We start from the raw sequence: 25,657 nt of genomic DNA, 5'->3' as shown, positions 1-25,657 counted from the left end.
TAATGACGTCACAGTAAGACTGAATACACACAACCAATGTGTGGGACATGCAGTTGACCTACTTGAGCTAATACGGACTGTGATTGGTCAAATGCTTCTCCTTGATTGACAGTAATGAAAGGAGTATACATCAGAAGGAATGCATTCATTAAATATAGCCGATTAAATTTATACTACAGAACAACAGAATTAAGCATTATCAACTCAAGTTTATCTTCAAAATCAGTTTCTTTCTAGGTACAAATAACATCAAACCCTGTGCAGTATGAAAAAAATATATAAATAAAAAAAAAGGTTTGGTACTTTATTGGTTTCTTCAACCTTTTCTCATGTTGGCAAGGTGTTGGAAAGGTTTAGCATATTCCTTCAGCATTGTTCTATGTGTAGACTGATAAAATTACCCTCGTCATGAGGCCCTGAAATTGGCCAAATCAAACCCATGTAGTCCTGTCTCCAAAATCAACTTGACATGTGTATAAATTGCACTGGAAGTTGCTCTGTCATAAGTGAACAAGTTGAAGGTACATGTAGACAGACTTACGTTGAGTTCTTGCCCATGACCTCGGCTGTTTTGCGGCGCTGCAGCTCTGTCATGTAGGAGATGATGCGCGTGTTGGATGTGAGCAGATTCTTGGCTGCCTCCAGCATCTGAGCCGGGTGTTTGGAGGCTGCCAGCAGCTTGGCTGTTCCGTCGCGCATCTTAATCTCATGGTCAATCTTCTGCTGCAAATCATGGTCCTGAGGAAGACACAAGGGGAGACAACTCTGTTGATACATGTATATTTCTAAATTTATACAATGTAACCTTGTACATCTAAGTACGTAGCCAAACTTCTGCTACACGTACATGCATCTGTCCAGGATTTTACACCTTGGCTGGCTGCAGATAGCAACAGCTGCCTATTAATGTGCCATCTGCTTTTGTTTCTTGCACCTTTTGTGGGCCTCTATTTTATTTAAATAAAAGTACATGAATATTTATTTATTTATTGATTGGTGTTTTACGCCCTACTCAGTTATACGACAACAGCCAGCATTATTTATTTATCTGCTTGGTGGTCAAGAATATTTCAGTTATAAGATGCTGGCCTGCATTATGGTGGGAGGAAGTACATGTATATGCAATGCACAAAATAGAACACATGTATTGTATTTGATCTTAATTTCAATAATAATTTGTATTTTTAAGAGGTGGAAAGTTTTCTTCAACTAAAGACATTTGGAAAAATCTGCCATATATGGTCATGAAAAATCACATGCATGTACACATGTTGAGGTGTAAATCATGAACACACAATTGCACCTCATTATTCATGACCATAGGCACCTTGGCTTTATATTCTTACACCTGTTCATGAAGGCATGTTTACATAAGCAAAGGTTGATTAACATGATAATGTGCCATCTGAAGCCACCCAAGATGAGCATCTGGGTGCACACAATGTTGAAAACGCGAATAGCCAACACAGGGAAGTATTCATCTACGTGTACACCTGTATATAACAGAAGCCTTCCCCACGCTTATGTTCATGTACATGTATTTGAATGAATCATGCGCCTATCCATAACATGAGAAGTTTCACTTTAGTTTTCTCATAGCAACATAAATACATTTCCCTGACATCTACTGCATCAATGATATGGCATCTGTATATATAAATGGCAAAGTAAAGCTCCTAGTCTATTCTTCAGCATTGCAAGTTAGCCCTTTGGGAAAAATATACTGTACTGTGCCTTTACAGGAATAAATTCCCTTTAAGAAGGGAGGCTGTGAGTGGGATACATGTATAACTGTACAACTGAACAAAACAGGTCCATCCCACAATCCCAAGAATAACTTTTCTTATACATCAGAAGATTAATTAAATGGGCTATAATATATGTAGCTGTATGTATAGCATATGCACATGTACCTAATGAACTGTGCACTGTAACAAAATTTGGTCTTTAAAGTCTTGTGAACAATATCATTATATAATTACATAACCATGCAGACATTTACGTGTAAGTCTAATTAATAGAGAGCTAATTTACAGACATGTATAATCTTGTAAACAGGGGTAGAGATCACAAACAGTTTACTCCAACAAACACCCAATTGTAAAATGTGTTCTTAATATTTTTGATTGTTTTTAGGGGTCTTTCTTTTTCTTCTGCTTCAGCTGATAGTCTCTACAAAACTCTTGTGTTGTATAATGATAAAATATCCAATTATCCTGTCAGCATTTATTACACAACAACAGTTTAAACAGAACTACACAACATGTATAAGTAATGACTGCAATGACGTCACAGAAACTAGTTAATCTTCACATCATGTACACATGACGGCAGATTACCAATCAAGGTACATGAACATCTCCATTTAAAAGACTAAACATGCAACTCCAACCATTACAATCATCACCTTTTCTAACTGTCATTGACATTGTCAGAAACTTCTGACTGTGACTATACAGGCCATCTAGGTGGCTGATGATTGAATACATGTACATGTGTATGCCTTACTTGAGATGATTCCACTTACACAAGTCAGCAGCCAGGCTTACAGCTGATAAGATTTTACCATTTGCTACCAATTCAACTTTTAAAAAAGCTTTGGAATTAAAACTGCTTATCAACACAGTTACATATTTGTTTAAAGAGCTACGGACATATCTTACCTCATTGCCTCCTAAAATGGCAAACAGATTCCTAATGGTGTTTGTAGCGAGGGACAGCATGTTCTCAATGTATGACAGAATCTTGTCAGAATCCCACCTGAAGTTTGTCTGTCCTCACAGACACAAACCACAAAGCTGTTTACAGACAGCCTCTAATTCAATATCAACCCTTCACCCGCACAGCTTATTAAAATCGGGGAAAACTTGATAAACCACTCCTGAGTAATGACACAATTCTCCAGGACACCTGTCTATCCTGTCATTAATAAGCCACTGATTACTAAAACCACGGGTTGATCTGGGTGATATCCAATATGGTAGAGTGGAGTCTCTCCCGGGATGATGATGATAAACAACACTATTACACAGATGCTGCTTTCTCCGCTCCTGTTTACTTCACTTCTTTCAAACACTAAGACCTTTTAACCAACCAGTTTAAATTTCACAGCCTTGCTCATTTCTGTCCTTTGGAACAGTTAGCACATTTAACCGCCCAGATTGAAATGAAGGCGGATGCGATATATACCACTATACTGTGGAACTCCCTATTGGTAAGGTATGAGTAATGCTTCCTTAAGCGTCTTCCATGTGTGCAGGTCTATTCAGCACATGGATAATACATATACCATATCCTAGTTATCTTCACACATGCGAGTATTTTGTATCAACTCTTTCCAGATTTCACCCAGACTCCTTTTAAATACTCCCCACCAGAATATATATTTTTAGCTGTATTTACATCATAAAGCTTGAAGCGTCAGAGCGTTCCAGATCTTCTGTCAACAGTCACATCCCTGACAAAATACGCCTCCTTATAGGCCCATTCAAACACGAACACTTGCACACAACAGCCCCGGAACCCACCAGTATACTGTTTGAACACCGGCTGGCGTGTGACTTCACCCAGCTTTTCAAAAGGTGACGCTCGTCATAGCAAATTGTTTCTTTTCAACTGAACTCCTTATTTGTCACATTGCGAATTCCTGCACCAAATAATGTGGTATAAAATCCTATTGGTGTGGGTAAATGGAGGTAAGAAAGTGCAAGTACACTTTACAATGCTAAACTGAATTAAACCCTACCCTTAGTCAAAAATTGTATAAGCATGTGTAAGCCACAGTATACAAAAGCATGATTCACACAAATATCACGTTGCCATAATCATAGTCATACCTGAATGTTTGTTTACAGATCACAATTTTGACTAACAAAAGCCATTACATATGCTGCGGAATTTAGAAAATTTGGAATTTACTTAATTCACACGTATTAAATGGATTCATTAGAAACTTCTCTTTTTCATGTTCCCATTCACATTTCACACCCTCATGACCCACAAAATACACATACAATATGTCCATGTGCATGTACTCACACATATACCCTAAATGACTACATACATGTATTTCATCCATGACTAACTTGCCCATTTCTCCTAAGAGTTCTATTGATTTTAAAAAGGTGTTTTGAGGTTTGCTTGGAACATGGGATGATATTCCACTGAAAAAGTTGCAGCACCAAAACTAATATTGTGTGACAATTATTTACCCCTACAACAGGTCCTTTAGGGTACAAGAAAGCAAACATATTGTTACTCAGATTAATTGGTAATCTGTATGGGACAAGGTTTTACATACTGTTTAGGTTAATCAAGGTATTAACGTATCATACATATAAAAAAAATCGGAATTGTTCGTCATGGCTTTAACACCAAGAAAATGTGACTATTTTAGAGTGATAACGATGTTTTGTATGGTTACTACCTAACAGCCATACATACAATTATACCACCTTGAGGATATCTATATATACACGTACATTTCTGCCTGTTTCTCCTTTAACTTCCTTGTGTGTAGTTTTCAACCTAACAGGAAATGAGATGTGTCCTGATTACAGTGAGATGTAGACTGTAAACATTACCGCACAGCCCCAGTTTGTTTATCCCTGGGTACACTTACTTCAGGAACACCACAATAATGACGTGTCCTGCTACCATTATATTAGAGCTCAATACAGAAAACACAGCCAAGTTTCTTTCAGTTTCTCCGTTTTGTGAGCCCACAAGTGTGTTCCCACAAACAAACCTAAATTACATGTCCATACATGTATGTCATACACATACTGACTTTTGACAAATTTGAATCTAGGTGAAAATTTCATAGTTATTAAACTTAACCAAAACTTATAGACATTTATTTTCATATATTTTTTAATGTTCCATACAAAACTAGTTTTCATTACTGAGTTTGCTCAAATATTAACTCCTTGTAGTTCAGTTAGGTTAAAGTGAACATAAAGTCAGCCAATAAAGCTCAATTAATTAATAAAACAGTATTCCAGAAATGTTCTAAAAATTCTATACAGCTTATCAACAAAATAAATAACAAACAATCGTCAGTACCTAGCCACTTATTTGGTGACGCCATTTTGCCATGTTAACCCATCTAGAGTGACGTTGCAAAACCTAGGAGCTCTCCTGTACCATCTGTATTAAACAATGTGACAATGTGAAAATAGAAACAAACACGCCTTCTACCCAACCAAAGAGTAACACCTCTGTTCTGTGTTCAAAGGGCCGATGTTTCTTTTAGTTTGGCGATCGATCAGGGTGATGTTCGTGGACACAAATGTCATGTTTTGGCAGTTATGCTCATCCTTGTCATGTATGGGTGTAAGCATTTACCCTAGCTTTACCCTGGCAGTAACGACTTCAGGGAATGTAAACACAGCAGGACCTTCTTTTTAACAGAGTCTTTCATTCAGATTTTGGGAAGACTCTTTCGTAATAAATGTGACTTTGCTATGGAAAATAAGGCAAAGTCACAATATTTCAAGCAATGACTCTCCCGAGGTGGTTTTCTGGCCAGCTCACCCTGACAAGGTTCTGTAGTATCCTGACCAACATGTACACATTGTGACATGGGCAGCCATTCTCGGTTCCCTGCTCATAAATGTATGGTCCAAAATGCATTAGCTTAATACTTAAATTAACACCAAAATCCAATTTATTGCATCAATATCTGTCTATCCACTATAAGAAACGACACTGACAATCGAGCGCTAATAGGTTTTTTGACGTCACAGCCAATTATCACTTGCCACTTTCAGCACTAGTGATTGGTCAAGTCATGAGGGCTTCTACAACATGGCTACCCAGAGTAGATTGTCCGTCATTGCCATATTCCCAATGCTGAACTTCATCTTCTTGGCTTTCAAAACTTAACAGAAGTTTTTACATATTTTTCTGTAATAACTGTGTCCTATATCATTTTTTCTATGTATATATAGTTGCAGACTTTTATGTTCACTTTAAAGTAACTGAATTCAATACTTTCATGTTTCTGATACCAGGACAAAATCATGAATAGGTAAACTGCATATGTCTTTTCTACCTGATTATACCTGGATGCCCTAAATGTACAACAAAATGTTATTTTAATTAACAGCACTTACAAATCAGTATCTTAAATATTCCACTGCAGAAACGGATAAAATGTTAATGGGGAAACTATAACTGAGCAGTACGTAAAGTGCATTGAAGTTTTCCTTTAGATGTACATTCAGTAATAAGAGACAGTCAGTGTAAGAGCTGAATAACGTACCCGTCATCCACACAGAACACAGGTATGTCTACAGATAACCTGTCTGTCACTGACAGTGGGCGTCGGCAACAATTACACCACAATGATAATTAATGTGGGATGACACAATGGCAACAGTCACTACTATAACATACATGTATTATTATAGGACTTCATGAACATTACATGTATGTGAGCTTCAAATCATTGTTATAATGTACACTCATAATGCAGAATGCACATACATGTACATGAACTGATAACAAAAGTATCAAGCTGGAGTTGGAATATAGTCTGATGTGCTCTCACAAACATATTGTATATAGTGTACACTCCATAGGTGTCCATTATACATTGTAAATACATCACTACATACCCGAATTCCTCAATTTTCTGACACATTAAACACCAACTTTTAGTGCAAATCCTGCACATTTTTGGGTTTATTTGGGAGACAAAACTACATTGGTTTAATTAGCTAATTACACAACTTCACAAACAGTATAATTTTATCAGTTTACACCGAATAATGCATTGAATAAACACCTTGCAAACATGTGAAAAGGCTGAAGAATTTCAGTGTATGTGATATACATGTAAAGCCATTTCCTTGTTATATTTGTGTTTTATTTTTTCTTGGGGTGGGTGACGTGATCAAATTTCTGTAAGGCAAAATAGAATTACACGTATTTAAGGTTTGGCAAACCCAGGCAATTCACTGTGTACAAAAGAAACAGGTACTACTCTTTGTATATAAAATGAGGAAGAAAAGGAAAACATACTTTATTACATAACTTTCTCGTTATCAGTGTTGTCCTTGATCCACATTATAATTTATATTACATGTGGTGTACACATAAATGCATGAATCATTCACACTTTATATGAATTCACTACCGAGTGTCAACAAGGAATGAAAACCCAAACAGTGACGAAATACATCACAATGAATAGCGATCAAATGTCAATGACTGAGACTCAAAGCCTTTTTTCTGGAATATTCAGTTTATAATTTGTACATGTACATGTATGTGCCAGTACTAGAATGGACACATTCCGATGCAGAACATACGCTGTAAACACAAGTACATGTACATCAACAAGGTCTTTCACCTGAGTCAGCCCATGTACATTTACACTACCTTAAGCAATTAGGTGTGAATGTCACTGACCTTGTATACAGGATGTACAGCATATGCTAGTAAGTATACTATATATGGTGCATTCATCTAAAAAGATACATTGACTGAGCATTATAAAAGATATGTCATTTCATAGTTATTTGAAAATCCATTCACAATATTGATAAACAACTTAAAAATACATGTATGTACATGAATACCTGCAGGTGAAATATTTATTTACACGCATGTTACTAGATAAGCAACTAACTTGTTATCTGGACCTGTATTTAACGGGTAGTGTTTAAGAGCAGGTCACACCACAAGGGCACAGCACACAATCACAATACACAGCCTGCTATACACGGGTACATGTGAGGTCCAGGTCTAAAATTAAACACACTGCTCTGAGCTTAGAAACCTGGTGAACTTTTTTGGGGGTGAATTGTACTGGATGCCTGATGCAGCCAAAATCCTCCTGATCTGACAGGCGAGTGATGTACTGATCAAGATTGATAATCCTGATACCAGTGACGTCTGTCATTCAAGTACAATGTGCACAGTAAGGCACATATATGTACATCTCCATATTAAACACCATTTACAGTTACATTATCAAATCAACAGGTGCTCTAGCAGAGTCTTCACTTCCCATTGGAATACATGTACATGATTCAACTATACTCTGAAAATTTCACCACATGGAAAGTCAACACACATAAAGGAATGATACATGTTCCCTGTCGCTCTCCCCTTCCCCTATTTAATGAAAATATCACCAGGTTTTGCATAGTCACATGGATTATAAAAGAACTTCTGATTTATTAGCTTGTAGCTGTACTGTTTGATGTAGCTTATATTTCAATCAACATGTAGAATAAAACTGTTAACAACAAACATGAAAGTTAAAACAAGAGCTCATATATATATATACATATATATATACTTACAAGTAAGTTCCTAAACTCCTCTACAGTCCATTTATGATCTGGATTCATTTCTGTCAGATTTTCACAAATACAAGCCCAAGTCTAGTAAGATAGAATACATTCAAGCCCACACACCACAACCATCTGGCCTGTTCTAAGCAAGACAATTCACATAAACAGAACAGGACACACATTTAAAAATACACACCGGACATGTTTTCATGCATGACAACGTCAGTGGTCTCAGTCGTAACACTGACACATGTAGCACATATATATATGCACTCAGGGTGCATTTCCAATGTCTGAATAACATATACCTGGACACACATATATTTGATTACATATTCAGCCAGTCTATTCCACCCAAAACCATAGTGTGTATAAAGCAAACAGCTTACCGACAATAGCACTTCCATGCTGTGACACTTCAGTACACTTAGATGTGACCACTCCTGTCAGATATATCCACATCTACATGTATATACCTGGGGTATCTGTGCTCGTCTAGCAGATGTACACATATACCTGTATGAAGAGGCTCTTAATTCCCGTAGTTCTGTATCCCTGATACAGAAGACATTGCCTCAGGTGATATTACAAAACAGTCCCCCTGAGCCTAGAGATACATTCACACTACCTTCCTACATTAATTATACACAGCAAAGGCCTTATTACATGGCCGATCAATTAAATGTGCAGCACATGATCATTTGCATAACAAAATCTATTTATCCCTTCATGCTCTTACAGCAAACTGGCACTAATCCAAGTGATGATACAGGCTAATTTTCATCATCACCTAACATCATTTATTTTTGTGAAGATCATCTTTTTTTCCCCAATAAATAGTATGTACATATATCCTGTAAAGTGTACAGTGAGAACCAGCTTTGCTAACTGATATTGTATTCATAACCACAAACTCCATATGTCTGTAGATATGTAGGTTCGCTCTAGGGGCGTGATTTATTCAACATCTAGCTGCTAGATGTATGTGAGCATGGTTTGTTATTGCCATGATACTTTCAGTTTACAGGGAAGATCTGGTGAGCCAACAAATTTATAGTCTCATCTAGCTGCTACATGTATGTGAGCATGGTTTGTTATTGTCATAATACTTTCAGTTTGCAGGGAAGACCTGGTGAGCCAACAAATTTATAGTCTCATCTAGCTGCTACATGTATGTGAGCATGGTTTGTTATTGTCATAATACTTTCAGTTTGCAGGGAAGACCTGGTGAGCCAACAAATTTATAGTCTCATCTAGCTGCTACATGTATGTGAGCATGGTTTGTTATTGCCATAATACTTTCAGTTTACAGGGAAGACCTGGTGAGACAACAAATTTATAGTCTCATCTAGCTGCTACATGAATGTGAGCATGGTTTGTTATTGCCATAATACTTTCAGTTTACAGGGAAGACCTGGTGAGACAACAAATTTATAGTCTCATCTAGCTGCTACATGAATGTGAGCATGGTTTGTTATTGTCATAATACTTTCAGTTTACAGGGAAGACCTGGTGAGACAACAAATTTATAGTCTCATCTAGCTGCTACATGAATGTGAGCATGGTTTGTTATTGTCATAATACTTTCAGTTTGCAGGGAAGACCTGGTGAGCCAACAAATTTATAGTCTCATCTAGCTGCTACATGTATGTGAGCATGGTTTGTTATTGCCATAATACTTTCAGTTTGCAGGGAAGATCTGGTGAGCCAACAAATTTATAGTCTCATCTAGCTGCTACATGAATGTGAGCATGGTTTGTTATTGCCATAATACTTTCAGTTTGCAGGGAAGACCTGGTGAGCCAACAAATTTATAGTCTCATCTAACTGTTACATGTATGTGAGCATGGTTTGTTATTGTCATAATACTTTCAGTTTACAGGGAAGACCTGGTGAGACAACAAATTTATAGTCTCATCTAGCTGCTACATGAATGTGAGCATGGTTTGTTATTGCCATAATAGTTTCAGTTTGCAGGGAAGACCTGGTGAGCCAACAAATTTATAGTCTCATCTAACTGCTACATGTATGTGAGCATGGTTTGTTATTGCCATGATACTTTCAGTTTGCAGGGAAGACCTGGTGAGCCAACAAATTTATAGTCTCATCTAGCTGCTACATGTATGTGAGCATGGTTTGTTATTGTCATAATACTTTCAGTTTACAGGGAAGACCTGGTGAGCCAACAAATTTATAGTCTCATCTAGCTGCTACATGTATGTGAGCATGGTTTGTTATTGCCATAATACTTTCAGTTTGCAGGGAAGACCTGGTGAGCCAACAAATTTATAGTCTCATCTAGCTGCTACATGTATGTGAGCATGGTTTGTTATTGTCATAATACTTTCAGTTTGCAGGGTAGACCTGGTGAGACAACAAATTTATAGTCTCATCTAGCTGCTACATGTATGTGAGCATGGTTTGTTATTGTCATAATACTTTCAGTTTGCAGGGAAGACCTGGTGAGCCAACAAATTTATAGTCTCATTTACTGGCCCATCATATAATATACATATATGCTAAACTACACATCCATGGCCAAAAGACTGAGATTCTTACAACCAAGTTATAAACTGGTTTAAAGGAGAAATGTCACCACCAATTACAATCATTCCTTCAAATAGTAATCCATGAAGAGTGAGTGAGTGAGTGCTTGGGGTTTAACGTCATACTTAACAATTTTTCAGTCATATGACGACGAAGAAGTCCTTAGAGTGCATGTACATGTAATGTGCCTTGTTGCATGATGGATTTCCACTGCTCTTTTATCTAGTGCCGCTTGATCAAGACATTTTACCGGAGGCTAGTAAGCTGCATTTAGGTACACAAGTTGTGAGTACTTTTTACACAAACTATATACATGTACAAACTGTACAAAGTCCCTTTTTACCAGCACACCTAAAGCTGGCCCTATGCCAGCCACGCGTTAGGTATAAACAGTAAAACCCCACCAGTGGGAGCTAGCCTTTTCCTTAATCCCACCACAAACAGCCAGCAAATGTCAGCTAATGCTAATATTAGTTAATCATTGACTAGGCGCCTGCACAAAGCACCTGTGACCTTGGTATAGTCATTGACTAATGCTCTTCAGAGAGGCCAAGTGTGTAGTACTGTGTGCACCAACATACAAACACGAGCAGCAATCACTTATTGTGGCGCTTGTCACATAGGTGCATAGTGGGTAATATACACATACTGTATTTCTTCCACCTTTTCACATGTTTGCCAGGTGCTTATTCAAGCAAATTCTAACGGCATTATTCTGTGTAGATTGATAAAATTAATCCTTCTGTGAAGCCCTGAAACTGGCCAATTCAACCAATGTAGTTATGTTTCCAAATTCAAATTAAAAACATGCATAAATTGCACTGAAATTTGCTCTTTTATGCGCTAAAAGGTTGAGGAATTTGGGTAAATGTAGCCCTCCACAGAGCCATTTAAAAGCTTGGAAATTAAACAGCAGGACAAGGACAATGTCCTCTATACTATAGCATTTTGACCATGGCCACCAATTCAGCGGAACAGGACAATGTAATCTATTTAATACTATGAGGACACTATCATCTATTTAATACTGTGGAAATCAAGCTGGGAAATTTGCCATTCATGCCACACATGTACCAAATTAAAAACCATTTCCTGCTTTCCATTATACTGCACATTCAGCCTTACAACCAAAGACTTTTTTTCACAGGCCTTTTTGACAGCTGTTAAGCTAAATATACACATGTACCAGTTCATGTATTCATGTTTGACCTTTTTTAACGGAAATCTAAAAATTAACCCGTGTATTTCTAAACATTCAAGAAAGCAATTTTACGTTTATTTTATTTATTTATTTAATTAGTGCTTAATGCCTTACATACACTGAAGAGTGTTTCACTGATACAATAGCTGTTAGGCGCTTTGGTGAAAGAACCCAGGTTACCCAGCCTATATACGATTCTGTAAAATGGACAAAGAAACTTCATAAAATGGCCTACATACATGTACTTGTGTAAATGTGCATTATCATGACAATCAATTTGCTGGAGGCAAAAACCCTTTTGGCAATATTTGGTTAGTCCTGTCCAATATAATTAACATACCTACAATTCCTGCCAAATTTTCTGTGTCAAACAAAACTTAATTATCTTGGAGTGTAACAGTGTGGCGATCTACCACAAACAACAATGTCATGGAAGTAACCAGTTTATGTACTTGTAGCTGACAAATTGGGAGAATTCAGTCTGTATTGTATCAATTATTTTAAGTGTACTTTGCATGTACACGTATAGTACAATCAAAAGCATATGACTGCAAAATTCCAAAAAAGGAATTCTATACTATGGAGCACTCAGACACTTTGATTGCTAACAGATTACCTACATGTATGGTAAACATACTATGAGTATGAAACTAGATGTAGTGTGTTACATCACCTGAGCTGTTTGAATACACTTGTATATACATGTATACACAGTGCAAGCAGAGGTACACATTTCGGCAATCGGTGTCTAAAACTGAACTTTCGCCGCATTCATAATATCAAAGTCAGGTTAAAACTGCTGCGATAAAGTTGGGAAAGCCCTCAGGAATACCACACCTTGATAAATACATAAACAGGTATCCATCAAACTTTCTGATGATGAGCCCACGCCATGCCTCTATGCCTTGACCAAGATGATCACAGCTCAAAGGACCCTGAGTTCTGCGTGTCTGACTAAAGCTTTAGATCAGGAGATTTGTCAGGTGCATGAACTCCAGGTGAGGTGCAGTCGACTCTTTAGGCTCTGCCTAGTTTTCTCCAGAGAGCCATTATGAGTAACTTATGGAGATTCGCCAAACTGGACCAACACTCCCAGCAAACAATTTCATAGATGTATCTCATAATAAAATGATGACCAGAAGAGAATGAGTGAGTGAATGAGTGAGTGCTCAAGATTTAATGTAGAAACTAACCATGACGAAGAAGGAGTCCTCAGAGTGCATGCAATGTGCCTTCTTGTTGCAGGACGGATTTCCACTGATCTTTTACCTAGTACTGCCTCACTGAGACGACTTACCAAAGCCATTATAATGATACGAGTCAACCAGTGGTTGCACCAGAAGTTAAAACTTCGTCTTTTAAGGTCTTAAGGTGTGACCCGACTCAGGATTGACCCTGAATCTACTGCTTCTCAAAGCGAACGTTTTACCAACTGTGATATCGGGGTAAGTCTAGCAGAGGAGAAGACACATTTGCATAAATATGTACAAATTACTACTGTAATTCACAGCAACCAGAAGGCAAATATGTACAGGTCTATAAGTAAGTAGACCATAAATACCAAAATGTAAACATGATCACATGCAATATTACACCAGTAATTGTCATTGTTGCAAATATCCATTATGCCATCATATGACCTTTACCTTTTTGTCCAATGTCCTCAAGAACTTAGATGATCTGGAGTATTCTCGTGATTGTAAATCATCAGCCTCTAGTGTGTCAGAATCTGTGATCAGATAGACTGCATTAGCATTGCCCATTATGTAAGGTCTCGGTGAAGTCCTACATCCGAGTGGAGAGAAGTGACCATAGCCAACACTAAAGAACAGTTCCTATACTGTATATGTATCACTGACCACTGATGGCCACATAGCTATCTGATATATAACACACAATGTTCACCTGCTGATGTTACAGTGAATACGATAAGTATGTAAATTTGTCTCACAGCCTCCCAAGACAACATCCTCATTTACAATGGTAGAGATTGTTCCCTGGAAACTGGACAGTCCAAAAATATCAGGAAACGACTAATTTTAGCTGAATATTAGCATACAGACTATCTGGGCAGGTACATGTATGTCGTGAGGTGATTACAGGTGTCTTATTAACATCAATAAGTGGTAAATACTCTAATTCTGCAAACATGGGCAAATAAAAATGATGCATTTAGATCGTAATAAAAGCATAATTCCTCGATCTACATTTGAACTAAAATATTCAAATTTACCGATGTGAAACAGTTTACAGATTAACCTTTAACCAAGTAGACTACAACTGTACCTCTGTCCAAAACCGTAAAAGACTACAATCACAATTGTATACAAATTAAGGCAAAACAGTTGAAGAATTACAACACATTATCTTTTTCATTCATGTCAACATGCCCATGCTGAAATGCATGCATTGATCCCATATTATACAGACAAGGTTCAAGCTGATCCATTGACAGTAATTAATATTCTAATGATGCCTTTAAACAGAGGTTCTCATTCAAGACACCAATTACTAACAGGACTATATTAATGAGCCTGGATGAACTTGTAACAACCAGAGAAGGCTGGACATTCTGCACTACACTGACCCAATTATTTAGCAAACTGGACAGTTCAACCTTGCATGCTCGTAAAAGCATGATTAGAACTCATGCATGGCAAGTTCAGTCTATAAATCAGAACTCAAACACTGCAAGTTCAGTCTATAAATCAGGACTCACACATCGCAAGTTCAGTCTATAAATCAGAACTCACACATTGCAAGTTCAGTCTATAAATCAGAACTCAAACATTGTAAGTTCAGTCTATAAATCAGGACTCACACATCACAAGATCAGTCTATAAATCAGGACTCACACATAGCAAGTTCAGTCTATAAACCAGGACTCAAACATTGCAAGTTCAGTCTATAAATCAGGACTCACACAATGTAAGTTCAGTCTATAAATCAGAACTCACACATAGCAAGTTCAGTCTATAAATCAGAACTCAAACATCGCAAGTTTATATCGCACATGAGTCATCTGTCCATTGAACAAACGATGTTGGACAAATACAGGCTGGTTCTGAAGAAAAGTGAAGCCGCTTGATTAAATGCACTGAGCCTGATTATTAAACCTACATGTATCTTGGTTCTGCATACATTACACAAAGTGACAAACAAAAATGTTCACACTCAATAAGCCTATTATATTCACGACCCAGATTCATCTACTGGCCTCATTAGTTTATGTAACAAATTAATTGACTTGTAAATAGATATATCAGAAATACAAACATTTATCTTCATCTGGGTGAAGAGATTAATGACTGAAAATAGGGCTCTGTGGCCCATTACAAAGGGAAGCAAATCTTACAACTTACATAAAAACAGCCATGTACTCTAGCATGTGTGTATATGAATAACAACGAGAGTAAATTCAATGACATAACCAGTGATCATGAAAAATGATAGCTGGCACTGCTATTTGTGAAGATAAAGAACACAGGCGTTTTAAATACACGTAAGTTGAATGACTTGCTTCTCTTTTCAGAAGGCTGCAGAACTTCACTGGAGTTGCTTTACTTTACAATTACATGTACGGTAGCTCAGTTTTGTATCTGTATGTGAGCATAAATAGACAATTTCCTCATACAATCACACCAACGCCATATGTTCTAGACAAAAAATGGCACATCAAGCCTTGTTATATCAAGCATGACGTATAGACACAAATACATATCTATGTACAGCCACATGTCATCTACATCCATGATCAGCTTCCTAATCTATATTGGAATGAATGAATGAGGTTTACCATCGCTACCATTATTGGAGTATTTCAGCCAAGTCTTGGTGAAATCTTGATCTTACAAAGAGGGAATACGTCAATGCACATGTACATGTCATGTTCCCATGCTTGATGGTGCGAAATATTGTTCTAAACCAAGCTGATTTCACTGGATCTGGAGCACATGTGACTCTGTCCCAATTTACAATGAGATTAGGTTATAACATATTGATCTACATACTTATATATAGGTCGTAATCGTACACGTTAATTGCCTGAACCAATGTATATGGACTCCTACCTCATAACTACATGCGAAAGTCTGCATCATAATTAAGTCACAACTTTAAGCCATACAAATTCTTTTGTGATCTGCATATAACTATTAAAGCAGTCTTTACAATTTGAAGTCCTGAGTACACGTGAATAATCATGATCAAACTGATATATACATGTGCATGTATTCTAAGATTACAAAGGCCAGCACTCATAAGTAAGTTATATGGTAGAATGAATTAAAATGAGATCAACTGGATTTGAACTCTCACCTACAGGTCAGAGGTTTGGAGAGATCTGATGAAAAGGCTGTAAATTACTGTGTGGGTAGAGACACTATCAGCATACACATCTGACACTAACAAATGTTTAGTAACTTATGTGGAAGTGTGTCAAAGTCAGCTCTGACACAAACTCGCTAAACAAGCTATGCCTGTAAACAGTATGTACATACATATAAGGCAATGCCTGATTCAAATTCTAGAATTCAGTAACCATCAACCTTCTTGGAATAAACAATTATATCCAAGACTTCACCCTATAACTTTAACAGCTGCATTGCCAGGCAAAGCTGGAGATTAACAAATTCTAGCTTACGAACTGTACCCATTTGTCACTGCTACACAATCTTTTAACACTGAAAAGAAATCTGTATGTAGCTAGTGTGTACATATACATGAAACATCACCTCTTCACTGCTGCATATATATGAGATAAATACATGTATAGTACACACAAAGGCCAGCTGAATGATGCTTACTCAGCAGAAGTGGACACTACTTGTATTCATAAACGACAATACACACATGTACATGCCAATGAAATGCACGAACACACGCGGGTGAAAATAATTACCGAGAAATCACAAGTTTTTAATAATCATACAGGAGTCCAAAAAATTCCAGTTTATCCAAATTTACATTCTTTTCAATTTTCAATTCAGTTTATTTTCAGATTAATACATACAACTGAATCATGACCAATTTTCAAACTGCACTACTGGTGATAATGTTCTAGAGGTGCCCAGGCTGCAGGTTTCATTCAAACTTTACACGTCATGCATCTGTGTGCATGTACATATCTTTACAGACTGACATTACATGTAAGGTACATGTACTTTGGTATTTTGAAAACTACTGCACTGTACATGTACAAGCACCTGTACATGTATTCTAAAATGTGAATAACTGGGCTATGTACACTAGCTATAAAACCCCTCACATCTCTGATGAAGTACAGACTAGAGTAGAGCCATGCCTGGGGTCAGTGGCTACACAGCTGACCCTCCTACACCACATGGGGATTGTGGTCAGCCAAACATACATAAACAAACAGATCAGAGGGCACAGGCTACTGTTGCTACCAGGGCTGGGATTGAAACCTGCTGGGGGTGAAACTAATAGCCTCAACAAACCACCAGTGCCCTGTATGTCCAACACAAAAACCATGTACACTGAACTTTGTGGTGGGAGTTTATCAGCACTGTGTAAACCATTAACCCAGTATAGCATGGTCAACAGGGAGTTCAAAATTTCATGAAACTGAATGTATCAAAAATATTACTTATTTTTTTAAAAATGCAAACAGATGATGCATTAAAGATGTGCATGACAAACATACTATGTGCTATTGCATACCCAGTACCTGCATGTACATGTGTTTGACACACAAGTTGAAGGCCTAAATGTGTAGAAGTAAATCTGAGTGACCTTTGATGTTAATATTGTTTCTAACCATCTTTACAACACACATGCAAATGTATACTGATCAGTTAAAATTACAACGCTACTCCTGTACACTGAAGAATTAGTGTTTTTGTTACCTGTGTGCCTTTATACATGGACATGTACATATATGTGGACACACAGAACTAGATTTTCCCACGATAGAATAATAATGACATCTGTTGCACTGTAATATGACATGACGAAAACATCAGCACATGTACAGGATTTGTCCCTTTTTTTTTTGGGGTTACAATGAAATTCTGGTGAAGTCAGAAAAACATGTATTCCCCATACATAATAAATGACTGTTAATATACATCCATTATTCTCTCTAATTAAGACAGAGAAAAATGAAGTTAACAAAACACTTTACCTGCCGACATATAACAGCCCTTTGCTAATGCCCTGAACAAATGTGTTCATGTGTAGAATGTCTATTCAATCTTATGGCAATATAAATTTTCTTTAGCAAATGTATTACCTGTATACAAAAGAGCATATAAAGTAAAATTAAGTTCACATACCACACTAATATAGTGTGTGTGATTTACAGATCAGAAACCAAAATATATAATTTGCATACAGTTTTACAAACTTCTCACTTAAATATAACTCACTATTAACATAGTAGTATACATGTATAGATAAATTCATCTCTTTAAGGCTTTTTCTTTCACCTCACACACAGGTAGGAGTTATTTTGTTTTGAGAGGAAGCTGATGAATTATTCAGTGTCAGGCCACAGGTTAACAAAAATGTATATTTCAACACCTAACCCATAAAACCACATACATGTACATCAATGATTGACAAACATGTCAGATAAGGGGAAATCACTCAGACCTTAAATTCACTTGTTATCACTGTGTGTGTGCGTGTGTGTTTCTGAACACCTTCAGATCTCTTTTATAACATGTACACCTGTAGTGCTTCTGTCAAGGTTTTGCAAATCTATTAACCAACTGCATGTACAAGTTAAAAGTTTATGTTTGTAATCTGCAGCCAAAAATCAGTTAAAATACTGGACATTTATATTTTTCTCATCCAAGTTTATAACGATGAACTGTTTCCAATTACAATACATTTTGCAATTTTTTGCTTAGAGATCCAACAATTTGTGTACAGTGAGGGTAAATGTAAAATCTAACATACTTACCTCCAATTATTTCCTAATCAAAACAATGATATGTCTAACAATGTAAGTGTGATATGGTCAACTATAAAATAGAAACACCTTGCCTGTCCACGCATATATGAATTTGCATGACAATACTGGACTGGTCCAGCACTTCTACAAATGTGTGTACAAGTGTGTGTAGGATACAATGTACGATCTGATGCAGAAGTACCAGCATGCATACACGTAACTGTACCTGAAAACAACCATGTACATGTACAAGTTTCAATCCAGATGAACTCTGATCCTCAAACCTATTAATTATTTCTACTGGATAATTTTAGCTGCCTAGACGTCAGAAACACCTTCGTCTTTTTCCACATCATATCTATGCCGTTTAGCAGGTACCTGTATATGACTTATGTACCTGTATATATATATATATATATATATATATATATATATATATATATATATATATAGCACAAATCCAGGGTACATATACATGTATGTTTTCACAGGCCATGTAGTCAATGTTAGGACTGAAATTACCACACGTATAATACATACATTATTATATCTACGAGTAGAGAATGTTTTCTAGCTGAAAATTGTTCCATCCACCATAAGGTTTTCAAATTAATATGTAAACAATAATATTCTTACATTTTCCCCTCTTGAACAGGCATAACCCACAGAAAAAATTTAATCTGTTGCACAAGTTTATAAAGGATTCATTCCTCTCCAGACTGGGAAATGTTTATGCATCATCACCTATATATCTGTAATAACCAGATTCGACCACTAAATCATAGTGTTAATATCCTGAATACAGTGCACGAACCAGAAGAAACTGATATGCAAATACATGTGGTACCAATGGTTCTATGATTACACCAAATCCATGTATAGTACTAGACATGCAGAGTGTAAATTACATGGAAGAGGGCAGTATCTATACAACATCTGTTCTGTTAGGAGGAAGAAGCGACACACAAATCAAATGACACAAAATTTTCTTAAGTCACTAAACATCAAGATAAACCTTGCAAACCCTACCCCATTCTTATCCTCACCAAACAGTACATGAATCATACCATTAGTATTACTTGGCATGAGCCTCCACATTACAATACAGTAAGTGATTGTTAACTACACATGTACACTGTGGTGAACCTACCTGTAGACTAGTAGCCAGCTGACGGTAGTAAAACACACTCATGTCCTCCAGAATGATTGGGGTAGATTTGGTCTCTAAATCCACCGCCATGTTTACATGTGGTCACCAGACACAAGGGCTAAGGTCTGACAGTGTAAGGGAAATATAGGTGAATGGGCTAAGAACCCTTGTACTGTAACCCTTTCCAGAATCCCGCACACAGGCAGCCTGGCATGGGAAAAAGCGCAAAGTTACGCCTGCTTCACTTGTTGTTACATGCACATGTAGCCGAGCTATCCTAGATGCACCATACAACATATCAAATTAACTTCCCTGAGAAAGAGAGAGAGAGAGAGAGAGAAAAACAGCCCACTTCCACCAAATTATTTCTGCAGCTTGATTTCTCTTGGGGAAGACCTCCTGGACTGTTTCTCTGTGGAAAAAGCTGGTCCAGTTCCTACATGTAGTTTACATGTATGAAGTCCTGTCCAACCTGTGCTGTATAAGGTCTGACTGTTATCACTGGCCTGTACTCTTTAACACAATCAGGATGTTTAAAGAAGAAGAATTCTCGGAACAAATGCAGAGCCCCTGAATTTCTGGACCCAGCAGAATACAAGAGCGCCCAGTAAGAAATGGGTAAAGCTGTATCCTCCAGTAGTACATATACATGTAGTAGTAGACTCCCTTCTCATTTAGGCCAATCCACAAGGGGTATAAGCAAAGGAGTCCAAGGTGATTAAAAAGCTGCCAAGTCTGTCTACTGGCTGTGATGCTCAGCTTACCAGCTGTTGAGGCCAGGCTATTGGCCTATACAGTAAAGCAAGGGCAGTTTTCCCCCCATCTGATCTATGGGACACAGGTGTAGTAGCCAATGCTCTCAATGGGGAGGCATCCTCAGTATTTCCTATCCCCTAGATCCCCTTTCTAGATAGCTTCCTACATGTAGCCCAGCTCACAAAAACAGACCAGGTAAGAGGGCAAAAATGTGCCTGATTTACTTCCTACCGGCCCATGGCAGGCCTGAGACAAAGAGAGGTTTTACATGTACAAGCAGGAATTGATTTTGTCCTGTGCCTGGCTTTGTACCTTAGCTTGCTTTCAGGATAGGCTGTGTGTCCCAAGCTGTGTGTGCCTATCTCTCATTATCTACATGTACACATGGGACTATCACCAGAGATACGTCTGCACAATAGGTACTATCACATAATATCTGATTGACATTCACTTTTTAGCCCATAGCTTAATTCACAAAAAAAAGAAAAAAGAAAGTCTTGATATAACCTCAAACTGCTGTAACATTAGAGGCTACTATGTGGCTCTAATAATACCCACACACAGGTGTATGAATCATTTAACTGCAATCACCAGTGTGGGGCAAGCAATGAGCAATTAAGTTGCCTGTGGCTTACTGATAGAAACAATCTGCACAGCCAGCTAATATCAAACTAGGCCAGGAGTGGTCCAGAAAAACAGCTAGTCCTTTATCTTATCCACTCAGGCTTTCCAAAATACTGAAATGGCATAAATCTCTCTTCAAAAAATATATGTAAGTAACTGTATTCTCCAAAAACCTTATTCCTGTCTTGAAATTATTTGGAAGGTTTATCATCATAACAAGCCTTTAGAAAATGGACTACAGCTGAAGCCAGATATAACAAAATATACTAGTAAGCAATTATATCCTCCAAAACCTCCATTCCTGTCTCGATAATATTTGCAAAGTTTATCATCATCAGAAGCCTTGAGAAAACGAACTATAACAAGTGAGTTAACAAAGGCTTGAGATTAAAGCAAACGCCCCTCTTTCTTTACTATATAACATTACAGCCTCTCTCTTTGAGTATATAACATTACAGCCTGTGTCAACACTCCCTCTGACCTCCTTACTGATTCTCAATGGATCTCCTATAACGTATGGTCTCATATCTTAATCTATTCCCTCCATATTGAACTCGTTCTGTAACACCTTGGAGGCCCAGTTTACACTGGACAGTAAACTCAAATGACAGAAGACTAAATAGGGATTTTGCACCAGCTGTGTTTGTGTTGGAAAGAAATAACAGTATATCACAGAAAGGATGGTTAACCAATATATCCCTACTGCCATGTGGGGCTTTCACAGGTTTGCCATATGGGTGCAAAATCTGGTGTCTCACTTAAAATTCTTTGCATAGTGCCTGGCCCCTCAAGATGATGAATACAGCTAAAGTGCATACACTATAACTCCAGCTAAATATTCTCAGCAAAAAGCTAAAGAAAAGGAATTATAGCTTAAGTATTATCCCCAGATGCTAACAAACTTTATTAACAGGCAAAATGACTAGAATGCAATTCACACCCAGGGGTGTCAGTTTCTGATAACCTTTCACACAGTTGAGACGAAGCTATGTGAGATATCAGTATTTGATCTTTTTCTCACTGAAATGACTGTGACAAATCATCACACAGCCACAATGCAACGCAAGAAGCCTTCTTGTTGCATCTGGGTGAGGTTTTCGTGTACATAATGTACCACAACACAATTGCATGTGGCTTTAACCAGTTCACAGACATACCAAGAACCATTAATACTATCCATCCTTTCTTTTCACATGGTAGTCACACGTATGTTTTGATATTTTCCTTTAGGTATCTAACCACAGTACCAGTATGGCATTTTGCAACAAAATGCTAACTAAAGATAAAATACTATGATAACATACATGTACACTGTTTTATGTGGCCTTGTTAATTCATTTTTACAAGTATGAATCACACTTTCTGTGTAATGGCAAAACACAACTTTATACCTGTACTTTTGATAGGGAATTATGTGTTCCTGAAACTTCACATTAAAAAAGGGCCTTTCCAATTTGGTAAATATGTAAACTTATATCAGCCACTTTGCCATGAAAAGCAAACCAACAGAAATACCAAAAAAAAAGACATGCGAAAGAATGTACTAGTCCAGATGGATATATATCACAAGCCCAAGTACATGTACTTGTGCAGGTGCCTATAGTGTCTACCTTTGATTAATGAAATCTGAAAATGACAGTACATACGATCAACGAAATCTGAAAACGACAGTACATACGATCAACGAAATCTGAAAACTATAGTACATGTAGAAGTCAGGTATTACTAGATGTAAGTCAGCACATGTTATATAATAATAAGAGATGTAAGCTCTGCTTGTACATGTACCCCAAGGCTGCCTGTATTAAACAATTGCCTTAGGGGATGTAACACCCCAGCTCAAGAGTTACATGTATGTTACTGGGGTGGGGGTGGGGGGACCATTATACAATGCAAACTTTATAACAGTTTCCTTGGCCCTGTACAACAAGGACTATTGGCTCTAAATCAGTGTCACACTGCCTTTTGGTCAACTGAATGGGGCAGAAATCAATTAAGGCAAGCCAATAATCTCTGCAACCAGAAGACTTCACCGCTGGTCATTCAGTGCATGTACATAACCACCCACAAAGGCCTTCAGCTTAGAGAGTCAAAGACTTCCTTACACACTGATGTTATCCCAAAGCTAACCTTTATCTGAGGCTGCTCTGTTAGTGTATCACAAGGAACACATAGTATGTCTATTAACCTCTCTACCCCTAAACCTCCAGCTCTCTCTCTCTGTAAGTTAGCCTAGCTACTGACTCCCTCTTGCCCAGACACCTAGCGAACACATGGCTACCTCACCTGTTTATATATAGAACTAAGGGCCCTGTCAGGTAAACTAATTAAAATGAGCCACACAGGTGAGCTAAGATAGACTATCTCTTCGAGCATATGGTTCAACGTTCCAATTATTATGATGTCATCAGTAATAAGTCTGGTTTAACAGGTTACATGTACATGTAGGTGAACAATATATACATAGATGTAGGTAAAGTAGTATTTTGTTGTAAAATTTTGTGACCTGTCCAGTACATACCACTGAGCATTTCCTACAGTGCTAGAAATAAATGTATTTTTTTTACAATGTTCACACTGTTTTGACAGGAAAAAATTCATATTTGCATACACTACACCTGAACCAAAGGTATTTTAAAAAAAATGTTTCTGATTACAACATGATTCAGAATTAAATTAATTTGTTAAATCAGCAATCTGTGAATTTATTTCTGAACATAAATCAGGAATGGATGTACATGTATTTATCAAGGTCATGCTTTCATGTACAGGTATACCAGGTCTTTGCTAACCATATATACAATGTAGTCTCTGTAGATGTATGTACATGTACAGAGTAGACAGGAAAGTCTCAAGGTTTACTTGCAATGTTTATATCCAACAGTGACATTTGACTTGCTAGATGTACCCTACTTCTTCTAAAATTAGGGACATCTGTTTTTCTCACATGGTTAGACCATCTAATGAACAACACACTCATATCTTTACTTTTCCAAAAGGTAAAGAAATGTAGTATTCTACTTTCAACACTACTAATATCTGTCCCAAATTAAGGTACTATTTGCTGAGTTACAGAGTGTGTGTATGTGTCTCTAGAAATATTGGTGTCTTTAGCCATCTTGTCCTTCAAATACCACCACGTCTGAAGTCCATGATAGCCTGAAGCTCATGTACATAGGTACATTCTTATCAATAATCAACATTATTATTCAGACTGGACAAAGTTTTCACACGGTTGAATCTGACAGAGTCAAGTAAGAACTAAATTTGACCAAATACAAAGATAGGACATAAAAGCCACACAAATCCAACACAATATTCCAAGGTATATAGGTTTATATCTGGTTGTTGATGGACATTATGAACCCTAATAAGTATCTTATTACCTGGAACTACGTGTACTTAGCTGTCCTTGGAGAGCGCATGCACATGTACATGTATGTACAAAGGTATATACTTGTTTGATTTGTTAGGTTGTTGTTTTTTACGCCATACTGAAGAATATTTCATTTATTCATTATGGTGGTAGGAAACTGGGCAGAGCCGGGGAAAACCCCACAACCATCTGCAGGTTGCTGCCAGACCTTCCCGCATAGGAGATGAAATCAGCATAAGCAAAAAAATCTACTACAGTATGAAGACATATTTACAAAATCTGAAAGCTTTCTTCTGATAGGGTTGGATTACTGGCAACAAAGAATTTTTCAGCCTAAGCCAGACACCCTGTACAGAACATCTCCTTGCGCTCTTGCGGAAAGGCCCTAGGGAAATCTTTTGTTTGACATGAGTGACGAATATCCTTTAAGGATAACCCCCACCTGTTTACAATGACATCACTACACAAACACAGCACCTGTCCCAGTTGCCCCGAATACCCTACCTCAGATATCAGCCTTTATAAATGAATCAGCTTCCGCTAACTGTACAGGTACACAATGCTCTGTCGCTTGTCTCCTTTGACAATTGCTGTTCCCCCATACACACACACACACACACACACACACACACACACACACAAATGGACATTACATTCATTCTCTCTTACTTTCAAATCAAAATTTATACATGAATCAGCTTCTGCTAATTGTACAGGTACACCATGCTCTGTCGCTCGTCTCCTTTGACAATTGCTGTTCCCCCATACACACACACAC

The 25,657-nt window shown here is 37.4% G+C and overlaps 1 protein-coding gene across 6 annotated transcripts in view; it reads right to left on the bottom strand.

The window, feature by feature from the left end:
- LOC135467828 (rhotekin-like) overlaps window positions 1-25,657 on the bottom strand; it is a 47,222-nt gene that overhangs the window by 9,574 nt on the left and 11,991 nt on the right. The window contains exons 1-2 of one of the 6 annotated variants that reach the window (XM_064745712.1): window positions 20,124-20,347; window positions 542-738 (exon numbers count right to left, since the gene is read on the bottom strand). In XM_064745712.1, the coding sequence (XP_064601782.1) occupies window positions 542-738; window positions 20,124-20,213 (287 nt within the window). In that variant the 5' untranslated portion in view covers window positions 20,214-20,347. Of the gene's footprint in view, window positions 1-541; window positions 739-2,663; window positions 3,320-8,315; window positions 8,452-8,695; window positions 8,917-20,123; window positions 20,348-25,657 lie in introns of those variants that run through there. The other 5 variants (XM_064745707.1, XM_064745711.1, XM_064745710.1 and 2 more) reach the window with 5 other exon arrangements.

Source organism: Liolophura sinensis, chromosome 6 (assembly GCF_032854445.1).
Source record: "Liolophura sinensis isolate JHLJ2023 chromosome 6, CUHK_Ljap_v2, whole genome shotgun sequence".
Lineage (NCBI taxonomy): Eukaryota > Metazoa > Mollusca > Polyplacophora > Chitonida > Chitonidae > Liolophura > Liolophura sinensis.
This window is presented reverse-complemented; position numbering and strand designations above follow the sequence as displayed.